Raw genomic sequence first — 19,574 nt, 5'->3', positions numbered from 1 at the left:
TTTCTCATCTGTTTTTATGCCCCAAGGCCCCTTGGTCTTCCACTGAGAAAAGTATCTTCCTTTTGCCAAACACAGACTGAACTGAACAGATGTTATACTAACAAAACTTCAGCAAGCACCGATGTAGCACTAGTGCTCATTGTAGAACATTAATTTGTTTCCAGTTTTATCCTCCTTTAATGTAACTTTTATTTTTAATTCACAGTTCATTTTTAGTGTCTTGGAGATGTTCTAGTTTCTGGTAGTCTTTGATCTTTGCCAGGCTTGCAGTATCAAGCTGTAGTGTGCTTAAAATTACTTTGATGAATCAATAAAGATTCTTAGCATGAAGTGTCTAATTTTTATGCTTCCAGATTTTTTTCAGTTTCTGGCCTTCAGCTTTGAATCCACAGTAGCTTCAGAAAAAAAAAAAAGCAGTTGTGTTTCTGTATTTGCTGTAATTTATTTCACAAAGATGGAAGTATCTGATTCCAATTCATTTCATGCAAGAGTCAGACTAGGTATTTTTTAGTACCTATATTTATGACTGTAATAATCTGTATGTGTATTTGTTTGTAGGTTGACCCCATTGCACTATATAATGGTGAATTAAATGAAAGATGAAAGGCTGCTTTAAGTAGAATTGTATTATCATTGCATGCACTGACATCCAACATGGTGGTAGAGAGCAGTTATCATTTGCAGCAGAGACTAACAGTGTCAACATAATGGGAGCTTTGAAAGACTTCAGTTTCTTCCCACTATCTTACTTACCACGGGGACAAACCTTTCCATAACCTGGTAACTTTGTGTTGCTTGCCTATGAGAGGGTCATTGCAGCTCAGAGATTAATTGCCTGCAAACTCATGGAAACCCCATAGTCCATTCATAGGAGTTTCTTATCGAAGTTTTTAGACTTAAATTCTTTTGACAGGCCTTTATGTTCAGTCACACACCTCAGGTTGTCCAGCTACCCTCAGCACTTCCCACCTTGCCTCATTCTTTTGTAACTTGTTCCTGCAATTTTTGCCAGGCCATATCTGCAAAATTAAAAAACCAAGGAGCTCATATAAGGAATTTTAGGACTACTCTTAAGACTGAAGAAACCATGCTAATGTGATTTTCTGTTTGAATTAATGAAGTAATGAAAGATGATACTGTAGTACTACTAAAATCAGGAATTAAAAAGACCATTTGCATTAAGTCCCTGGAATATGTGGATGTAACTGTGGTCTGCAGAGTATATTTCATTTTGCCTTCAGCAGGAGCACAAAGAAGGAAATGAACACTAAAAATTGCATTTCTTATCTCCCATGTATCACATTAGTTGAGACTCTTAATCTATCTGTGATACTAATTTTTCTTTAGCTCTAAGAGTTTTAGATGACGTGGAAAGTTTTCAAAGGCTAATGCAAATGAAAAAAAATTATCTTTATTATAAGTGTGAATCTTATGGAATTAACAAATAAGGAGAATTATTTAATCTTTAGCTGTAATGCTGCTTCTAATGTGGACCAGGAATAACTGGGTGTGGTCAAAATATGAGGATTTTCTTAGAAGAATTGGGGTCTTGTTTTCTGAAAAGAGTGAGGACACCAAAAAAAACCACAACCTACCAAACAAAAAAAACCCCAAACACCTTGAGACTACATCCATCAAAAAAATCAAAAAATCAAAAAATCATGTGGATGCTTTTCAGATTTTAATAATAAATGACAACAATAAGACCAATTTTATTTGTTGGATAGCAGTCATTGAATAAAAATACAGTGAAATATTTTAAACTAGTTTTAAGTCTAACACTCATAATAACAGAAAAACAATTAAAAACATGGAGAACAAAAGAGTGCAAATAACCTTACTTTTATTCCCTTGAAAAATCATCTCTTTTCTATAAACTGTTAAATGTCACCACACATTTCTCATTATAACGGTAGGGGAAAGTTTGATACCACAGGTGCCATTTTATGATTAATAATTATGAACAGTTTTTGGATGTCAATTGCTCTTCTCATTGAAATGTAAGAAGAGACAACTGTTGTGGAAAGGTCGTATGAAACCACAGTGGAAACTTAGGCTAATGCAATTGTACAACACCATTCATTTTATATAGCTAGCTTCTCAGTTTATTGAAAAACCTGTTTTGTTGTTTGAAATTACAGTGAAATGGACCAGGCACTCCATCTATACTTGGCTGAATCAATGTATCAAGGCACAAATGTGAAGCATCTTTCAGCTTTTAAATAATTTGCTTAGACTTGTTTTCTGTACATCTATACCGTCTCATTTAGGCGGCTAAAATATTACTTCTTCTATTAAGTGTCGGTATGATAAAGCTACTCTGCCATTTATTCAATGAAAATCTGCAGCCTATATTTAGATGTTATTTGGCCTTCCCCTCAGCTGCTCACTGTTGGCTTCCACTCCTTCCACTGAATAGCATAACTTAGTGTCTTACTGTTTTCTAGTTTAATTTAGTTTGATCTGTATGGGAGAAAAGGTTCTTTAAATAAGAGTTTCCAATGTGATCTAGAAGAGGTAGTATTTAAATTTTGATACATGAACCATCTAATTCATTTCATTGATCAGTGAACAGAAGACGACTCTTGTTATTTATGATGTGGAAATACTCATTAGATTTGAAGGATTCTGCTGTGCACAACATTATTCTGAGCATTTTGACAGTGTGATTCAGTTCAGAATTGTGTTCAATAGGAGTTCAGAGGGAGTATGTTATCAAAAAGTTTATTAGCAGTCACAAAATGATTTAGGTGGATTTCCATCCCTTTAACACTTTATATACCAGCTGTGTTCTTCAAGTGTTACTAAAAGAATGAGAGTTCTCCTTTTTTTTCCAGTCTAGCTGTTTTAGGAATATGTGGGTTATGGAAAATAAAAACTAATGAAAATCCTCCCCTGACTCACTAGCTGCACATTTTTAACCTTAGACTTTGCCTTAGTCAAAAGTATAGTCTGTTTAAGTCAGTACATCTGGAATTTAATCTCTATACAAATTGCAGTTTCCTCCTTCCAAGTTGTACCAAAATTTCTTCAGGTAAGATTTGAAATCTCTTGACAATAGTGATGCAGTAAGACTGTTCTAAGGAGACCGGCTGTCTTGAAAAGACCAACCTTAAAAAGTCAATCTTTTCAGCTTGAAAAGAAAATTTTGCTGTGTGTAGCTGAAGAACCTGAATGGTCTTAGAAATAGTATCCAGAGAAGGTGTGGTCATATGAGGAAGAAAGGTACAGGAGACCATGTAGCAAGACAAAAGAAGGCACATCGTGGTAAATGATACTAAAATACCTTAAAAGCATACCACCTAGTTCATATTTTCTGACTATGCCAATCTAATGGCTACAAATCTTACAGTGGCACATATAGGATGCCATTGCTATAGAAACTTCTTAGACTTGATCTTAAAATATCCCTTTCCATACAGACATGATTAGACTGAATTTCTGCTGTAGGAGAGGTGGGGAAAGAATGTTCTTCCACAAATCCCTTGGAGTTCTCTTGTTTTCGGCTGTCTTGTCACTCAGTGGTTATAGTTTTCCTTTGATTTGCCTTTTCTAATGTTGCAACGTTTCCTTAGTTCACACAAAAAGATATATATTCTTCTGATAATTAGTTCTGTGCTTATTGGCTGTAGGGAATAAACCCATTTAGAAAACACAGACAGAACTTCTGCACTTGTTTGCAACATCTAGAGAAAAACTGAAGAAGTGGAAACAGGGAATCGAGGTTATGACAGTTACTGAAACTATAAACCAGAAGTGGATTATGTAACAGTTGCTGCACTGGGAAGAAATGGAAGGATATCTGAGGGATTTTCATTGAAAACCAAAAAATTAATGGAAGAGAAAAAATGCCACTGAATTTCCTGTTCTACCTTAGTTTTATTTGTATTTGTTTGACAGGTTGAAATTTATTACAAATTTTCTTTTACATATTTGAAGTGTGGCTGATGCTTGTTCTCATGCTTGTTTTCAGACCTATCATTTTGCCTTTATGTAGGCAAATTATTTCTATGTTACCACAGGAAAGACAGATCTGTCTTTACAGATCTGTCTACCACAGAAAGATCTCTGCACTTTCTCCAGCATGTAGATTTCTTTTCTAAGGAATATATTAAGATCGCAGGACCTGCTGTTAAATTGTGATTTGTGGGATTCCTGTTACTTAAAGTCATAGATGCCTCCAGTGCAACCACTGTAGCAGCCATCCTAGCCTCTCTTTGTTGACAGTGGGGTTTTACTCTCTATGTCAAAGGCAGAGTATGAGTATGATTTATGTCATTCTAAAGTAAGCATCTATAAGAGGAAAGGTGGCTATCGCTTCCCATATAGCTTCCTGTAGACATGTAACTGTATATAGTAACATTCAATAAGCAATATTGAGTACATTCAGGTATGTCACTGGATAAATATTTGAATTTTTGATATTTCAGTAAATAATTTTGGATACTTACATAGATATTTCATATCTATGCTGGTAATGCAAACACTAAGATCTCATGAATCTGTTTGCAAAATTTTATCTTCTACATCCCTACCATATTATATATATTTATATATTTATAACTTTAGATGTCCTGAACATATAAGGTGGTGCCACTGGAGAAAGAAGTAGGGAAAGAGAGGGAATCTCACTGAAGTGTTTTAATATAATAAGATCTGTCAGTTATGAGAGCCCTCAATTTGCAGGGAATATATTTCATAACTACAGATTAAAAATTTAAATCAGATATCTGGTTCCCTGGCATTCTCTAAGAAATAAATAGTTGTATCCATCAGATATTATAGAGACAGGACTTGAGCATTCCTCTGAGATGTCTCTTTGCTCAGGATCAATTCAGTGAAGCTCAAAAATACTTAATCGAGCTTTGACTATATAAAGAGCTTACTATTTTTTTCAGCCCTAGTGTTTTAATTCCCCTGAGCCTGTCCAGTTCATCTAATATCCCAGAGGATCTGTTCTATATTGCTACAAGCCCAAAAACTACAATCCAGTTGAAAAGAATATTCTAATAGAATACAAATAGGCTGTAAAAGTAAATGTCACAAAGAAAGTACAGTTTTATCCCAGTGAACCTCCCACTATATCAAAGTAGGCATGACACCTGACTGACAGTAATCACTCTTTTATACGTCTGAAAAAGCATAAGATACTTTTTGACGATTAGTAGGGAATATTCATGTCAATCCTTGTCCTGCAGACTTGTCACTCTGAAGAAGTGATGGATGAAATATTTAGTAAAACCTTGAAAGTTTTAATGTCATTGTACAAGAATTAAGAATTACTATTGTTAGTCTTAAGAATTATTACTAGTCTCACGATTTTATCTTACTGTCCTAGAAGAATCTTACTTTTATTTTAAAAAAAGGTATGTTTAGTTTACAGCAGGTATATATACTTGTTTTCCCTTTTTTTTTTCAAATTTTCTATTTTTGTCTCATAAGAATCCCTGTAAAGATATGTTTTCCCACTCCTTACATTCAGTTTCATATACAGAATCAAGGTGGTATTAGAGGTGAATTGCTAAATGGAAATATTGATTAAAACAAACAAAATCTCTGAAAGATTCCAGATGTTTTGTTCAGCCTAATTGGCTTTGCCTTGGGGGCTTTTATTTTTCAAGGCAGCTGTAATGATAATGCTTTAATTCTTCATAAACAAATCTTCACCTTTTGAAGAGCTGAGAGGACTTTCACACAGACTGATTCCATGATTCCTGCCTCGTGGAACTGATTTTGTTAATACTGTGAGACTGTGAAAAGAAAAATGTTTCTGACCTTAGCCACTAACTGTCAAAGTTTCAAAGAAGAAAAGCTAGTTCCACCAGCACAGCTTCTGCCTGCCCACCATGTCACTCAAACAGTACTTTGATCCATGTGGTTGACTAGAGTAAGGTGCTCCACTTCCAAGCACACTTTTGCCCAGGATTGGCCACACGTGGTGATAAATTGTTCCAAGATAAGGCGTGCCAATGAATAAGCAAAGTTTGGTCCCACTGCCTGAAAAGTTTGAAATTCAATTAAATATTGAATAAGTATCCAAACTGGTAGATACTTATCTGAGTCAAGCAATTTATCAGTCTTTACATTTAGTTTATATTAAACACCAGTTTGGTGTAAGAACATCTAGACCAGATTAATTTCTTTCATTTTTAGGAGAGAGATGTATTTTCATTCTGTTTCAGTGGCCACAGAGAAAACTGACAAAGTCACTTTTTTGATGCAGCTCAGCAATACCTTCTGTCCTAGCTGAAAGTTTTAGTCAACATTCAATAAAGGCAATGAAAGTGCCAAACAACTCTACACCATCTGACTTATTTCAGACAGCGTACATAAACAGACGTGGGCACAGACATACATGAAAAGAAAGGTGTTTCACCATCCTCCTAAAAGACATCCTGGACAAATACACATTGGCAGTATCTGGTGTGATCTGTGGTCCTGAGATGCGAGTTTTGCCCATGTCCCAGTTTCACCATGGCTGGTCGCATGCAGAGACTTTCCAAGGCACTCAGGGGACTGTGCCTAGCCAGCTCCCTCCTCGGTGGGTTGTCTGAGGTCAGGATGCAACGTGGATGTCACCACTGGTTCTAGAGTTATTAGGGACATGCACCTCCTATTTGGACAACAATCTAGCATTACACAATGATTAGCACACTGTCCTTATGCTTGTCACTGTGGAGGGTTGTAACAATTGTCCAGAGTCTCCTAGAGGTTTTGTAACTGTGATTATTTCTCTTTCAAGCTTTGGTTTTCCAGCGAATTACAGTTGCCTCAACTCTAAGATGGGAACAATCTGAGAAGACCTGTAAAACGTGATTAAAACAAAGGTGTGACAAGGTTTGAGACAAAATGGAACTAAGTTGCTTGAAATGCTAACTGTCTTATAAAATGACTTTGATGCTTATTGTTACTCAGTCTTAGCGGTAGAACTGAAGGAAAAAAATGAAATCCAAGCAATCACAATTGTATCCCTTAAGCTACCTAAAAACCAAAATCAAATGAAGGTGGATTATGCTAGGAAATGAAGAAGAAATTTTTGCATTGGAGGAGAAAGGAGGGCTGGGAGGGCTAGGAAATGAAGGCAGGATGTAGTAGTACAAGGAACCTAATGAATCCTTTTTTACAAAGAGGAGTTGTTTTATTTCTCTGTTCTAACTGGTAAGGATAACATACAGAATGAAGATGTATTTTAAGAGCCTAAGCACATAAAAGTATATTTGATGGAAAGAGTATCATGGGAATGTAGAAAGATGTGGACAAGAAACAGAAGAGTTTGCTTAGTTATAAATGAAAGCCGGCTCTAATGAAATCTAGTAGATTTAATAGTTGTGACAGGATAAATCAAAGTTTTAAGAAGGTGATGCTCACAGAATAATTCAAAGAAAATCAATAAATTATTCTTGCCTTCCCAGTATAGATTTCTTTTCCAAAATAAGAGTTTTTAAAGTATAACTTCATCTTTGCTAATGAGCAACTTAATTGTTGTTCCTTGAAATGCCTGCCTGCTTGAAACAAAATCCTGTCTCCAGATGAATTACCAGTCGCTTTTTATCAAAGTGGTTTTGAAAATGGCTTTTTTCAACTCAGCTCTTACAGCAATTAAGAACTAAGAAACTTACCATTTAGCTCCTAGAAATACTGCAAGTGCTGGCACTCATGACAGGGTGAACTGTTAATGCCTTCTGATGCTCTGAAGGAATTCACTGAGATTCCAGAATTCCAAAACTAGTGCATTTTAAAAAAGGAATTTCATCAGTGGTATAAGTTTATCGAATTTGTTCATTAGAATGGATGTTCCTTGCTGAAATGCATATTCCTTTATTACAGTGGTGTTAATTTTGGAAATGACAATTGGGGAAAAGATATTTCAGAGAGTGAAAATCATCTTAATGCTTTGCACAAAAGAAGAAATGAAAGGGATGGTTGGACGGGCTCTGTCATTAACTCTTATTATGAAAACCTGCTGAGACTAATACATGCAGACTGTCTTATAAAAGGCTTGAAGGCTGAAATAACAGTGTTTCATCTTGCTGTTTTCCTTCTTTCTATAATGCACTGTGAAAATGCAATTATGTGATTTTGTAAGTTATCCTTAAAAGCGAAGCCAATTTTTCATGCATACTAATGTACTTAGGCAGTATACATTTTGCCTGGATCAAATAATTTCTTAAAGATACCATTTGATCAGCTTGATGTTTCTTTTCCAAGTGTTTTTATAGAAGGCAGAGACATACTGAATAGCATTTCTGGTTACTGTCAAACTATAACTCTGAAAAATTAGAGAAACGTATTTTTAATGTATTCTCTTCAGTGCTGAGAATCATGAATCTTCATTTAAGTCACTGGAACTTGAGTAAGCTCCTTTCAGTAGAGCATATCCCTAAAGTAAAACTTACCCTGTTGCATACTCATCATTATCATTTTCCTATCTTTTCGGACCATTACTCTGTAGATTGTTGCAGTTCTGTTATCTGCCTTTTTGTTGTTGTTGTTTTTTCTTCTTCTCTTTTTGCTGTCTCCATTTACTGAATATTTCAGAATCCCGTAGCATGCATCCCTCAGCATCCCTCAGTTTAGTGATGGAAAGTGTAAATTTTGAATTTAAAATCTCTCCATACATTGAAATTGTTTCTATTTGTCTCTCTCAGAGCTATTCTAAGTGGACTTAATAATTTTTGAATTATAGCTTTAATGCAGAGCTTCAACATTCAGATAATTAGCAGTAATTCTCTAAATGTAATGGTAATCTTAACCACAAGTCTCTGTGGATTATTTAATAGGAGAGACAAATTTTCAAAGCAGTAGCTAAGGGCAGAGTAGTAAATAACTACTGCTGTGCCCAGATTTTCCTACATGATTAACAACAAGTACAAATGTTTTATTTGGTTTATTTGCATACACTTACCAACCTTACACTTAACATATAGAGCATGTGTCTTTTTCTAAAATAAAGTTGCCTGTCAAAGCTGAGATGAGTTATTGTAACTAGTGCCGTTATAAAGTGTCACTGAACTCTTTTTATTGAATTGTTATCAGCCTGGTGATTGACGGTGTGCCAGAGGACACACATGCTCATTCATAACTTACATCTTCATAACCTTATTGTCTGCTCTCATTTTTCTTCATGTCACCACGAAGAAAAGAGAGAAAAGAGAAAAGAAGAAAAGAAGAGAAAAGGAAAAAAAAAAATAAAAGAGGAAAGAGGAAAGGAAAGAAAAAGTGAACTTAAAATTAAAATCTTGGGTGAACAAATCTTGACTTCAGTTCATTCTTTGACTCATTTAAATAATTTTAGTAATTTGATATGATATGTGGATTTATCTGATGTAGAGCTTTTTTCCTTGAATGAAACAGAAAGTTAAACTGTAGAGTTAAGCTACTGGTTTCAAATAATCTAAGCAATATTCTTTTAAGAAGTTAAGTTTTAAGAGAAAATCAGTGAGAAATGAAAAAAGAGAATCTGTCATGTGTTTTGAAAACAACTTTAGGTGAAGAAGACACAATAATCACATCTTTTTCTTTTAAGATAAGAGATTCTGCTATACAGTATCAGTCTTCGGTTTTATTGCATTTTAACATGGGAGTTTTTTTCAAGCTATTTATGAAAGACCTAATCCTAGGAACTGAGATCTTTCAAAATAAGCAAGCATTCTGTGTACTGCAGTGAGGAGGTAGCAACAGCCCAAATCTATAAGGAAGGTGCTCAGAACCTTCTGAAAATAGGACTCACTCTCGAGCAATGAAACCTAAATAACTAGATAGATGATATTAGAAATGTCAGCAAAGATATTCACTGTTCTGTGATTTGGAGAAATACAGCTTTATAGAAAAAGTCTTTAAAATATGGGCAAATGAGGAAAAGCTGTGATTTTTCTTCCTTCCACCTCCTGCTTCTTTGATGTACATGTAAAAGTGCAGGACTGCACTCCACTCCTTGTTGAGTAAAAGGAGGAAGCAAGGAAGGAACTTACCTCATCATGGGTTACTTCATCTTTAAACTACTTGGTCAGCCATCAAAAGGCTTTAATGATGACACTAAATCAAGGAAAGTAAAACTTCATTAAAACCAGGTTTATTAGTTAACTTCATTTGCACACCATGAAAATATGCTTGATTCTAAACCAAGAAGAAATAGCCTGAAAAGTAAACTGCCCTCCTGAAATACTCCTGTAAAACAGAGGGATTAGCATGCATCAAAAGCTAGAGAAATGAGCAGTGACAGTTAAAGTCACATTATGCTCATTCTGTACTATGTTTCCGTGCTTTGCATAACACATATCCTGTTTGAAAAATTCTGGATGTTAACAGGTTGCCAGGAATATACTGTTTTCAAAGGAACCTGAGAGCAGAGGAGAAAAGCTTTTTCTTAACAGTTTAAAAAAGTATGTAAAAAGAGTTTGACTTCTCTCAAAAGTCTGAAGGGTGCTATAGAAAGAGAAGCCTTTTGATACAGTGAATCTTGAAAGTCTTTTTATGGTATTAATAATAAACAGTTAATGTTTTTTGATGAATCATTTGAAAATATTCTGTCTCTGATTAAAAAGCCCTCAAGTATATTTGGTTTGAAGAGTCCAGGAATATTTAGCAAATGTATTTATTGCCTCCATCCATTTGGTAAGCTCAGCTTCATTTCCTGTGTCTCTGCTGAAATAAATATCAGATGCAAATGAACCCAGGAAATATTTTGAAACCAGCTCGGAATATGAATAGAAGGAGAGGTGCAGATCAAGAACAAAATCTGGGTTTCATTGCTGTTTCACTGCAGACGTAACAAGGCATATCGTCTCGTAGCAGAACCTTTATAATTGTATCTGGAATACTTAGTGTATTCTTCTGACAGAGAGTGTATTCATGAGAAGTTTCTTTGCTACGTCTTGTAATTGAAAATTACATACTCCTCTTCCATGCTTTGGATTCAGTTCCTAATATTGTTCTGACTGTGTTAGAAATGTAGCCTTGAGAATAACGGTGGTCTCTGCTGTGTAGGAAAAATATTAAACTTGGCCACAAAATAAAAGGAATTCTAAGACAAAAAGAAATCCTTCCCTCTCCTTTATTCTTAGTATCCCCAGGTGAATTAATGAGGATATTGAGTCCAATAAGATATACTTTCCCCCTGAAGTTCTCAGAAGAGAGGTTATAAACACTTTAGATCATTCTTCAGATGAAGACAAGCATGAAGAAGATTCTGAATTGCAATGTAATGAAATAATTAAAAAATAATTCCCCTCAGACTACCAGAAAGTAGATAAAAAATCCTCTGAATACGAATAGGAATTTTCCAATATGGCTAGGCATATAGACCCACAGATCTAAACCGGTTACGGTCTTCTTAGAAGTAATTCTGCCATATTCTGAGAGTGTTTATCACTCAGCATGATGGGACACTGGAAGACCAGGACCCACTGCTACAAGTCAATGGAAAAACATACCTTTTACTGTTAAGTTTTCCTTAATGATGGCTCGCCACCTCAGCTTGACCTTCGACTATGTTCAACCCATAGAGGGCAGTGACATGCAACTAATAACAACTTTTCAAAGCCTTAAATGAAAACACCCTCTTTCACACCTGTTTTTAGTGGTCTTGCTGTGTGTTTTTGGGAAGAAATGAAATTTTGTTAGCTGATTTGTCAATAACATTGGACTTTCAGAATTTCTCAGGTTGGGTTTACAGGATTATACAGTACAGAATTACAAAATAGGTTGTAAAAAATTATGTTCCGAGGAACTTCCCAGAGGTGTTGCCCAGTAGTCTGCACTAATAAATAGTGGACCACATGCCATGAAGAAATAAGTCCAAAGTAGAAATACACATGATAAAATAGCAGGTGTTCTTCTATTGTAGCCCATAGTCCACTTGTCCTGTAAAGCTTATGGGTATGACCAACAAATAATCCTCTTTAACTGTTTTTGTCTGCAACAAGATTAGGTGATCATTAAGGCTATTGAGACTGCTGGGTCCCTCCCTTCCCACTGTTCTGGGATGGAACAAATAAGCTTATCGCAGTCTGGACCTATGATGAGGACACGATAAATCGGACTAAATTTCTCTCTTTTCTGCTATAGGTAGAGATATATGTTACCAGGTTAGCTTGTCTGATACCGAAATAACTTTTTGTCTGTCAGGAGGTATAACTGGGCAACATGGCTGTTCCATTTTTGATTCACAGAAACATTTAGACTATGCTGGCTGCTATGATTAAGTTTGCATAGTGAAACTTCTGCCTGCTCTTGTGACGATGTTCTGCACCTCTTTTCCTTCTAGGAAGTTCTAGTGGTTCCCTATGTATTTGCATAAGGAAAACATCTGAGTTTCCAAGAACAATAATTATTATAATACTTGGAGTTTTTATTGATACCTCAGTGCTGTACTGTTGTCTCCTGAAATATTCATTATTTAAGTGCTAATTAAGTGTTAGATATTGTAATTGAAATATTGATAGGTATATACACATACAAAGATGGACTTTTGAAAGGACACACTGGTTCACTGGGTTTTCAAAGAAGCTATGAAATGCTATTGGTCATGGCTGTGAGTCGCAGAAGTGTATCCACATCTTAACTGTTGGCAAGATTTTTTTCTACACTTCACTTGCAAAGGAAGGAGGAATGTTTAGAGAGTCCTTTTCCCAGAAGAGCGATGGGGCTCAGGAGGAACCATGGATTTGTACATTTGAATAGGTAATAAATGGGCAGTGGATTCCTGCATCATGAGTTAGACCAGCACAGGAAGGAGCTTCTGGATAATGAATAAAAGATAAAGGTGGGACTATGGTACAGAAGACACTTTAAAACTGTTTATTTTGGTATTATAGATAGAATTCAGCTAAAGAATGTGAAATCAGTTCACAGAGGCAAAATAGTCTAAAGAATGGCTGTGTAGATCATAAAGCAAGAGTTGGGTGAAGGCTTTAGCAGTCCTCAACCTATGAGGTATGAGAACTTCTGAATTTTAACTTATGATGTTCTTTGAGATGTTATGCAGAAAGAGTTTACAAAATATTAATATAGACCTCATAAGAATTTAGAAGGATTTTAGCACTGATAAAATTACAAGCCTGAACGTCATGCAGCTTGTGGGGCTGTTCACAAGTCATAAAAGGAAACATAAGGAAGAAAGATTAAGTTATTTTAGCCACATTTTCCCTCAACTGAGGGAGATATCCACAGAAGGATATTGAAGAGATAGTATGAGATTTTAGTCTGAACAGAAGAAAAATCTGGTTGTTGTCATGTGTTAGCAGTGATGTGTCATTGTTAACATTTTGCTGTCAAATGAGATATCTTGTTAAAAAAATAGACTTTAACCAAGCTTTTAGGGCAAAAATATTTTGCTTGTGCATTCTGTGTCAGTGAGATCTGAGACCCTCTCTTCTCTCCTCTTTCAAAGACTTGCATACACGTAATAGACAAAAATTATAATTGTCTCATAGTTCAGAACTGCAATTTAGCCTTTTGTTTGGAAAGATAAGGGTTTTTCCTTTCATGTACACTGGTTTCTGGGTGCTATTTTTCCATGTTACTTTGGAATACCCTCTTTGGCTGAGAATGGTAGGCTGGTGGTTTAAGTCATGCAAGAATCTTGCCTGGAGTAGAAAGGCAGGCAATAAGAGGATGCAAATGGGAAACTGGATGATGACAGTTTTAGGAATGTAAGGCAGAGTGTGAAGTGAACAAATCTGAACTGGAAGGAAGGCCAAGGCAAACGTAATGAGCCATAAGGAAGATAATAGTGTGGCTTTCATACATAAGTGTTGGTGTGAGGAAAAGAGAGGCTGGAATTACGTGCAAATAAGTGTAGCAAAGAAGGCTATGTGGAGCCTAGGGTAGGATGCTTACAATACAGAAGGCAGCTGCAATTTTTTTTTTTTTTTTTTTTTTGGTAAAGGACCACATGCAGCTTGACTCCTGCAGGGTAACTGGAAAATGGGATTTCTGCCCTGACCAACAGCCAGCATAATCAACCCACACACACACAGGCAGCACTGATACTATCGACCAAAGCCACAGATCTTAACCATCTTTTGTCAGTCTGTTGGAGCATAGAGTTAGATTGGGCCTTTTGCCACTAGCCCAAGTTGAAGAGCAATCTAGACACTCAGTATGAGTATGTGTCAGTAGAAGAATAACCTCATAAAAGCAGAAAAAAAAAGTGACACTGTGGCCTCCAGCCCCCTCTACGCTGAGACACATTTCTTCTGATTGTCATCTATCTCTTCTACATATCTCTCTTTTACATTAGTACATGTATATGGGAGTGAAAAAGATCAAAGGATTTCTGGATGCAATGGGCATCCAGACTGATGCACAGACTGATTTTTTTTCCCCCTCAGGCCATATTTGTGTTTGTTTTAGAAGCAAACAAATTCCAAGGATATGAAAGAAATGCCAAAGCACCAGACATATTAAATGGCTGGAGAATGCAGAAAACAAAACAATAATTCATGAAATGGAATCTGCAAAGCTTACAAACAATGATCCTCTCATGCCAAGTATGTATCCAGAAGTGTATAGCTTACAGGCCTTAGCCAAGCCAGCTCCACTGTCTGGGCCAAGCTTCCTGCTTGTCTCTCCCTTTCCCACCTCTTCCTTGGCTGTTTCATGCAGACGATGTGCAGGGCTTGTGTTTCTGAAGGGACTTTTCAGTCCGGATTAGAACAGCCTTCATGCAGTTGTGCAGGGGATGAGGTTGCTTTTCATTCTGTTATGTAGAGCTGTAGCTGAGCAAGTGAAAAATAACCTTTCATGCTTTATGAAGTGCTGCTGTTGTATAGGAACTGCTACTGTTGAACCTAGACAGGAAAAGAAATGTATCTCTCTTCTGCATTTTATTTGTGTACTCATATTCAAGAATTTGTGAAGTGCAAGGAGACTGCTGTTCCTGTTGTAAAGTTTCTATCTGAAAAAAATTCTTCCTAGCAAAAGGTATTTCAGTGTCTCACTGTGAAAAAAAATGCCCCAGTTCTTGCAAATGCATAAAGATTTGATACTTTATGGCTGCGATATCATATACAAATTGATTGCTATGACATTTTTATGTGGATATTTCTAAAGAAATGTGTGATCAGTATTATATTATGTGTTACTCGCAGCACCCTTTACTCAAAATCAATGTGATAAATGTAACATAAGTCTGAACAGAATGTCATGTAATAAAATATAATGTGAAATCAATCAAAATCAGGCTAACAGCAGACGAGGCTCATATTCTTTTTAAATGTACTATATAAATATTTATCTCTGTATATTTTAAGAAGCTCCACTGACTTCCATACATCGAAACTTAAACACATGTGATTTTTTAATAGGTTTGGGATTTAATGTTGGGATAGATACAAGTTTTGAATTTTTCTGTCTCGCTTAAATGCATAAAGGTAAAGGAATTCCCTTATCTTTTAGTATTATTATTATGCACTTCATTTTAAGTGTCCTAAATTCACCACTGAAACACAGCACTGAGCTACTTTTGTAAAATTAATCAGTAATTTCTTACAAATAATGTTTGGAATTTTTCCTATTCCAAAGAGTTCTCAAGGGCAGACAGAAGAGGCTCCAGATACAACAAATGGGTTAAATGTTAAAAAGTGTTTCTCTTTTAGTATTATTATTATGCACTTCATTTTAAGTGTCCTAAATTCACCACTGAAACACAGCACTGAGCTACTTTTGTAAAATTAATCAGTAATTTCTTACAAATAATGTTTGGAATTTTTCCTATTCCAAAGAGTTCTCAAGGGCAGACAGAAGAGGCTCCAGATACAACAAATGGGTTAAATGTTAAAAAGTGTTTCTCTTCTAAGTTTTGTTTTTATATTCCATGTTGGAGACCTTAAAGCCAAATGTAACTCATCATAACCATCTATTTTATTCACGTCATGAATAGATGGAAGATGTTTGCAGACTAAAGAAGTTACCCAATAATATGTAATACTCTTTTGGAGGTTATTCAAAAATATAACATTTTTGTGCATGCTTGTCTACACTTTCCTATTCAGAATACAATATCTAAAGCACCAAAATTCATTTTCTCGTCATAAATATGCATAAGACAATCTTATTAACATAAATCTGATCTAACAGGTTCACCATGTATAAAGAAATGTAACTAATTTTCTTCCCTCCCTATTTTTACTGTTGTCTCTATTTTCCTTAGATTTTGCTTGTTCATGTACTACTTTCTTAGAACCTTTGTTATGCATTACATTTAGCTGTTTGATGCATCACACAGTGTTTTTATTAACCCTAGCTGGACTACTAATGGGTTTTGATAAGAAAAGACTTAGCAAAAAATTTCTCATTTACAATTTGGGTAATTAGTCACACAGTCATAAAGAAAAATAAATTTGGACATACACAAAACTTTTGCAAATATTTATTTTAGGTGCCATCATATATATGTATCATCCATTCACAGCAATTGAAACTTTAGCATCTGCATTCTAATACTATTATTAAAAAATGAAGCATGTTGTTTGCTGCTGGCTTGCCAGTTAGGTGATATGATTAGACATTTAAAGAAAAGTGTTAAAATATATTAGCATATTTGAAAGTCAGAATACTCCTATTTACCTTCAAATAAACTGTACTAAACATATGATTATCTTATATTTGTTAGTTTTTCCTCCCTTGTATTACCATTGTCACGACTTTTTAAAGATTTTACCTGTCTGACACCCTAATTTTAAAATGGTAGACTAGCCTTGCCTCCAGTAATATATTCTAAACACAAAGAACGAATCTCAGTATTATATAAAGTTAAATACAACTCTACCAAAATGGACTGTTTTGGAGTTCAATCATACACATAGTAATTTCTGTACCGAGACTCCATCTACTACTGATGTTTATGTGATTTGTATGGTAATCATCTCATTTTGCTACTTTTCCTATTATCCTAGCAAAGCATATATTTACCATTTCTTGACAAAACTGAAGGGGTGTCTTCCAGTCTTCTCTCTGTATCTTTTTTTCTTTTCCAAAACTGGTATTTGATAATCCATACTTACACGTATCTTACTATATATATTTTATTCAAACTTCAGACTGATGATGGGATTGTGAAAATATGGAGTGAATCAGGAAATCATGGTGGTGAGTGGAACAAAGTCGAGTTACACTTGGGGAAACTGAGGAATTTTGAAGTTATCTTTGAAGGCATTCGTACCAGAGACCTAGGAGGAGGAGCAGCAATAGATGACATACAGTTCAACAACTGCACCACAAGTAAGTTCAAGAGGGAAGTTTCTAAAGGGATGTTAAAGGAGATGTAGGATGTTCTTCCTTGTTTTTAAATACATCACAGTTTTACTGTTTTCATCATAATGTCACTGTTCACAAAACCAGTTATGAACACATTGTTTTCACTCTTATAACTACAATACCATTTTCTACTCATACAGAAAGTCTTGTATTAGTGCAGCATTCTCACACTAAATTATTGCAGATAAATCTAAGAAATGCTTGAGGTTTTGTTTCCTTAATTTATTTGGTTTTGAGTAAGAACTTTCCTTCTTTAATTCATTGGTAAGTTATTGAGTCTCTGATGTTGTATATAATAATTTTATATAAAGTATGTCAGATTATATCAAGTGAAGTCTGTGGTCTCCCTGTTTTATGGTAAAGGCTCTTGCCATAAAAATGAGTTGAGACTACAAATGAACCACTGTCACTATTCCTTTTCCAAGTTCATTTCAACTGTTAAGGCCAGCAAAGTAAAGAAAACCTTTGACTCCTTCACAGGGTACTCATTCTATTTAACTCATCTTTTTGTGGACATAGGCTAAAATAGGAACAGAGTTTGCCTTAAAAAAAAAAAAAAGAAGATAAAAACTGGGTGGATCATGGCTTCCATCAAGAAAGGATGTGGTCTTTATCCCTGGTAGGAAACAATGTGACACAATATAAGTGGATTTGTTGAGTGAGGCAATCATTACTGACACCACATATCAACCTTGTATGAGTTTTGGGAAAGTTATTTAGGCAAACTTTAATCTCCTGCCATGGTCTGGATGCCCATTATCAGCTGGAGCATGGAAAGTCCACTTCTGGAGAGCATGTTTTGATCTAGTTTCATCTGAAAAATGCAGGTTTTGCATTCAGAAATTGCTCTGTGGTGTAAATCAAAGAATAGAAACTGGATACAACTTGGAACTTACTTCAGAACTGCACTTTAATAAAACTCTAAGGCAGGTGTACCCTTAAAAGCTCTTCCAGGCACATGAAGGCTTGTGATTCCCTTGTGCCTTTTCTAAGTGTTTCATTGTCCCCATTGCTATGCATGTGATTATTCTCCAAAGGACAAGGGTAGATGGATAAGGATGCCCTGGTAGGAGATGGGAGGTCAACATTCCCCTGTCATCTTGAATAACAAAGAGGATGCTGATCTCTTTTGCAATTTGTTGTGCTCAGAAGTATTAATTCATATAGTGGGATTTAGTTAAACCACATTTCTGGGATTCTGTCCCATTATACGGCTACAACAATTTAGACACTTTATTTCACAGTCAGATTCATGAAGATATTGAGCAAATAAAACCAGCAGGATTTATTTTTTTAAGGAAGAAGAAAACTCCCTGTTAAGTTCACAAAGATGGTATCAACATACCTTCATATAACGTAACAATATTTCTGCTTACTCTTAAGTCCACATATTTTATAAGAACCTGAAAATAGACATTATATAAACATAACTGGAAATAATCCAGAGTTGCCATTGCAAGGAAGGAAATTGTTTCAACAGGCAGTTGGAAAACTGTCGTATGAAAGATCTTACATCTCTTAAAATGTTAAGATTGCTGCAATTTACATTGGTTTTAGTCTATGACCCTAAAAATCTGAATGTTAATAGTGTTTTATAACCAGTCTTGCGTTAAAATACCTTTGCAGTGAAACAGTTCAGAAAGTAACTTGGGTTTATTACTATATGGCAACTGTTTGTTTTACAGCACTGTTTCAGCAAGAAGCTCTGTTGGGAAAGCAGTTGCACCATGTGCTTCGACTACTTTCACATACTTACAGCTTTGGCATAGTAATATTCCTGTGTATTTTGCAGAAAATTATTGTTTATGAAGATGGATGATTCAGAGGAGGCTTTCCTCATAGAATTTTGAAATACACAGTTGAAGCTCAATATAAAATACAAATACAATTTTTTTAAAGATTGAGTTAGAGAAGTTGGAAACCCAAGATGCTAATCCTTTATAGAACTGTCACTTGCATGGTGGATGTTTTTGCACTGTAATAATGTACAGTCTTTGTAGAATCATAGAATCATTAAGGTTGGAAAAGACCTCTAAGATCATCGAGTCCAACCATCAACCCAACTCTACCATGCCCATTAAACCATGTCCCTAAGCACCTCATCCACACGTCTTTTAAATACCTCCAGGGATGGGGACTCAACCACTTCCCTGGGCAGCCTGGTCCAATGTTTCACCACTCTTTCAGTAAAGAAATTTTTCTTCATGTCCAATCTAAACCTCCCCTGGCGCAACTTGAGGCCATTTCCTCTTGTCCTATCGCTTGTTACTTGGGAGAAGAGACCGACACCCACCTCACTACAACCTCCTTTCAGG

The 19,574-nt window shown here is 35.5% G+C and overlaps 1 protein-coding gene across 1 annotated transcript in view; it reads left to right on the top strand.

The window, feature by feature from the left end:
* MALRD1 (MAM and LDL receptor class A domain containing 1) overlaps nt 1-19,574 on the top strand; it is a 306,398-nt gene that overhangs the window by 169,529 nt on the left and 117,295 nt on the right. Inside the window, exon 29 of the mRNA XM_019470989.1 lies at nt 17,043-17,223. Within this exon, the coding sequence (XP_019326534.1) occupies nt 17,043-17,223 (181 nt within the window). The remainder of the gene's footprint in view (nt 1-17,042; nt 17,224-19,574) is intronic.

Source organism: Aptenodytes forsteri, unplaced genomic scaffold (assembly GCF_000699145.1).
Source record: "Aptenodytes forsteri isolate BGI_AS27 unplaced genomic scaffold, ASM69914v1 Scaffold336, whole genome shotgun sequence".
Classification (NCBI taxonomy): Eukaryota; Metazoa; Chordata; class Aves; order Sphenisciformes; family Spheniscidae; genus Aptenodytes; species Aptenodytes forsteri.
Note: the sequence above shows the minus strand (reverse complement) of the source record. Positions and strands in the feature narration are given on the sequence as shown.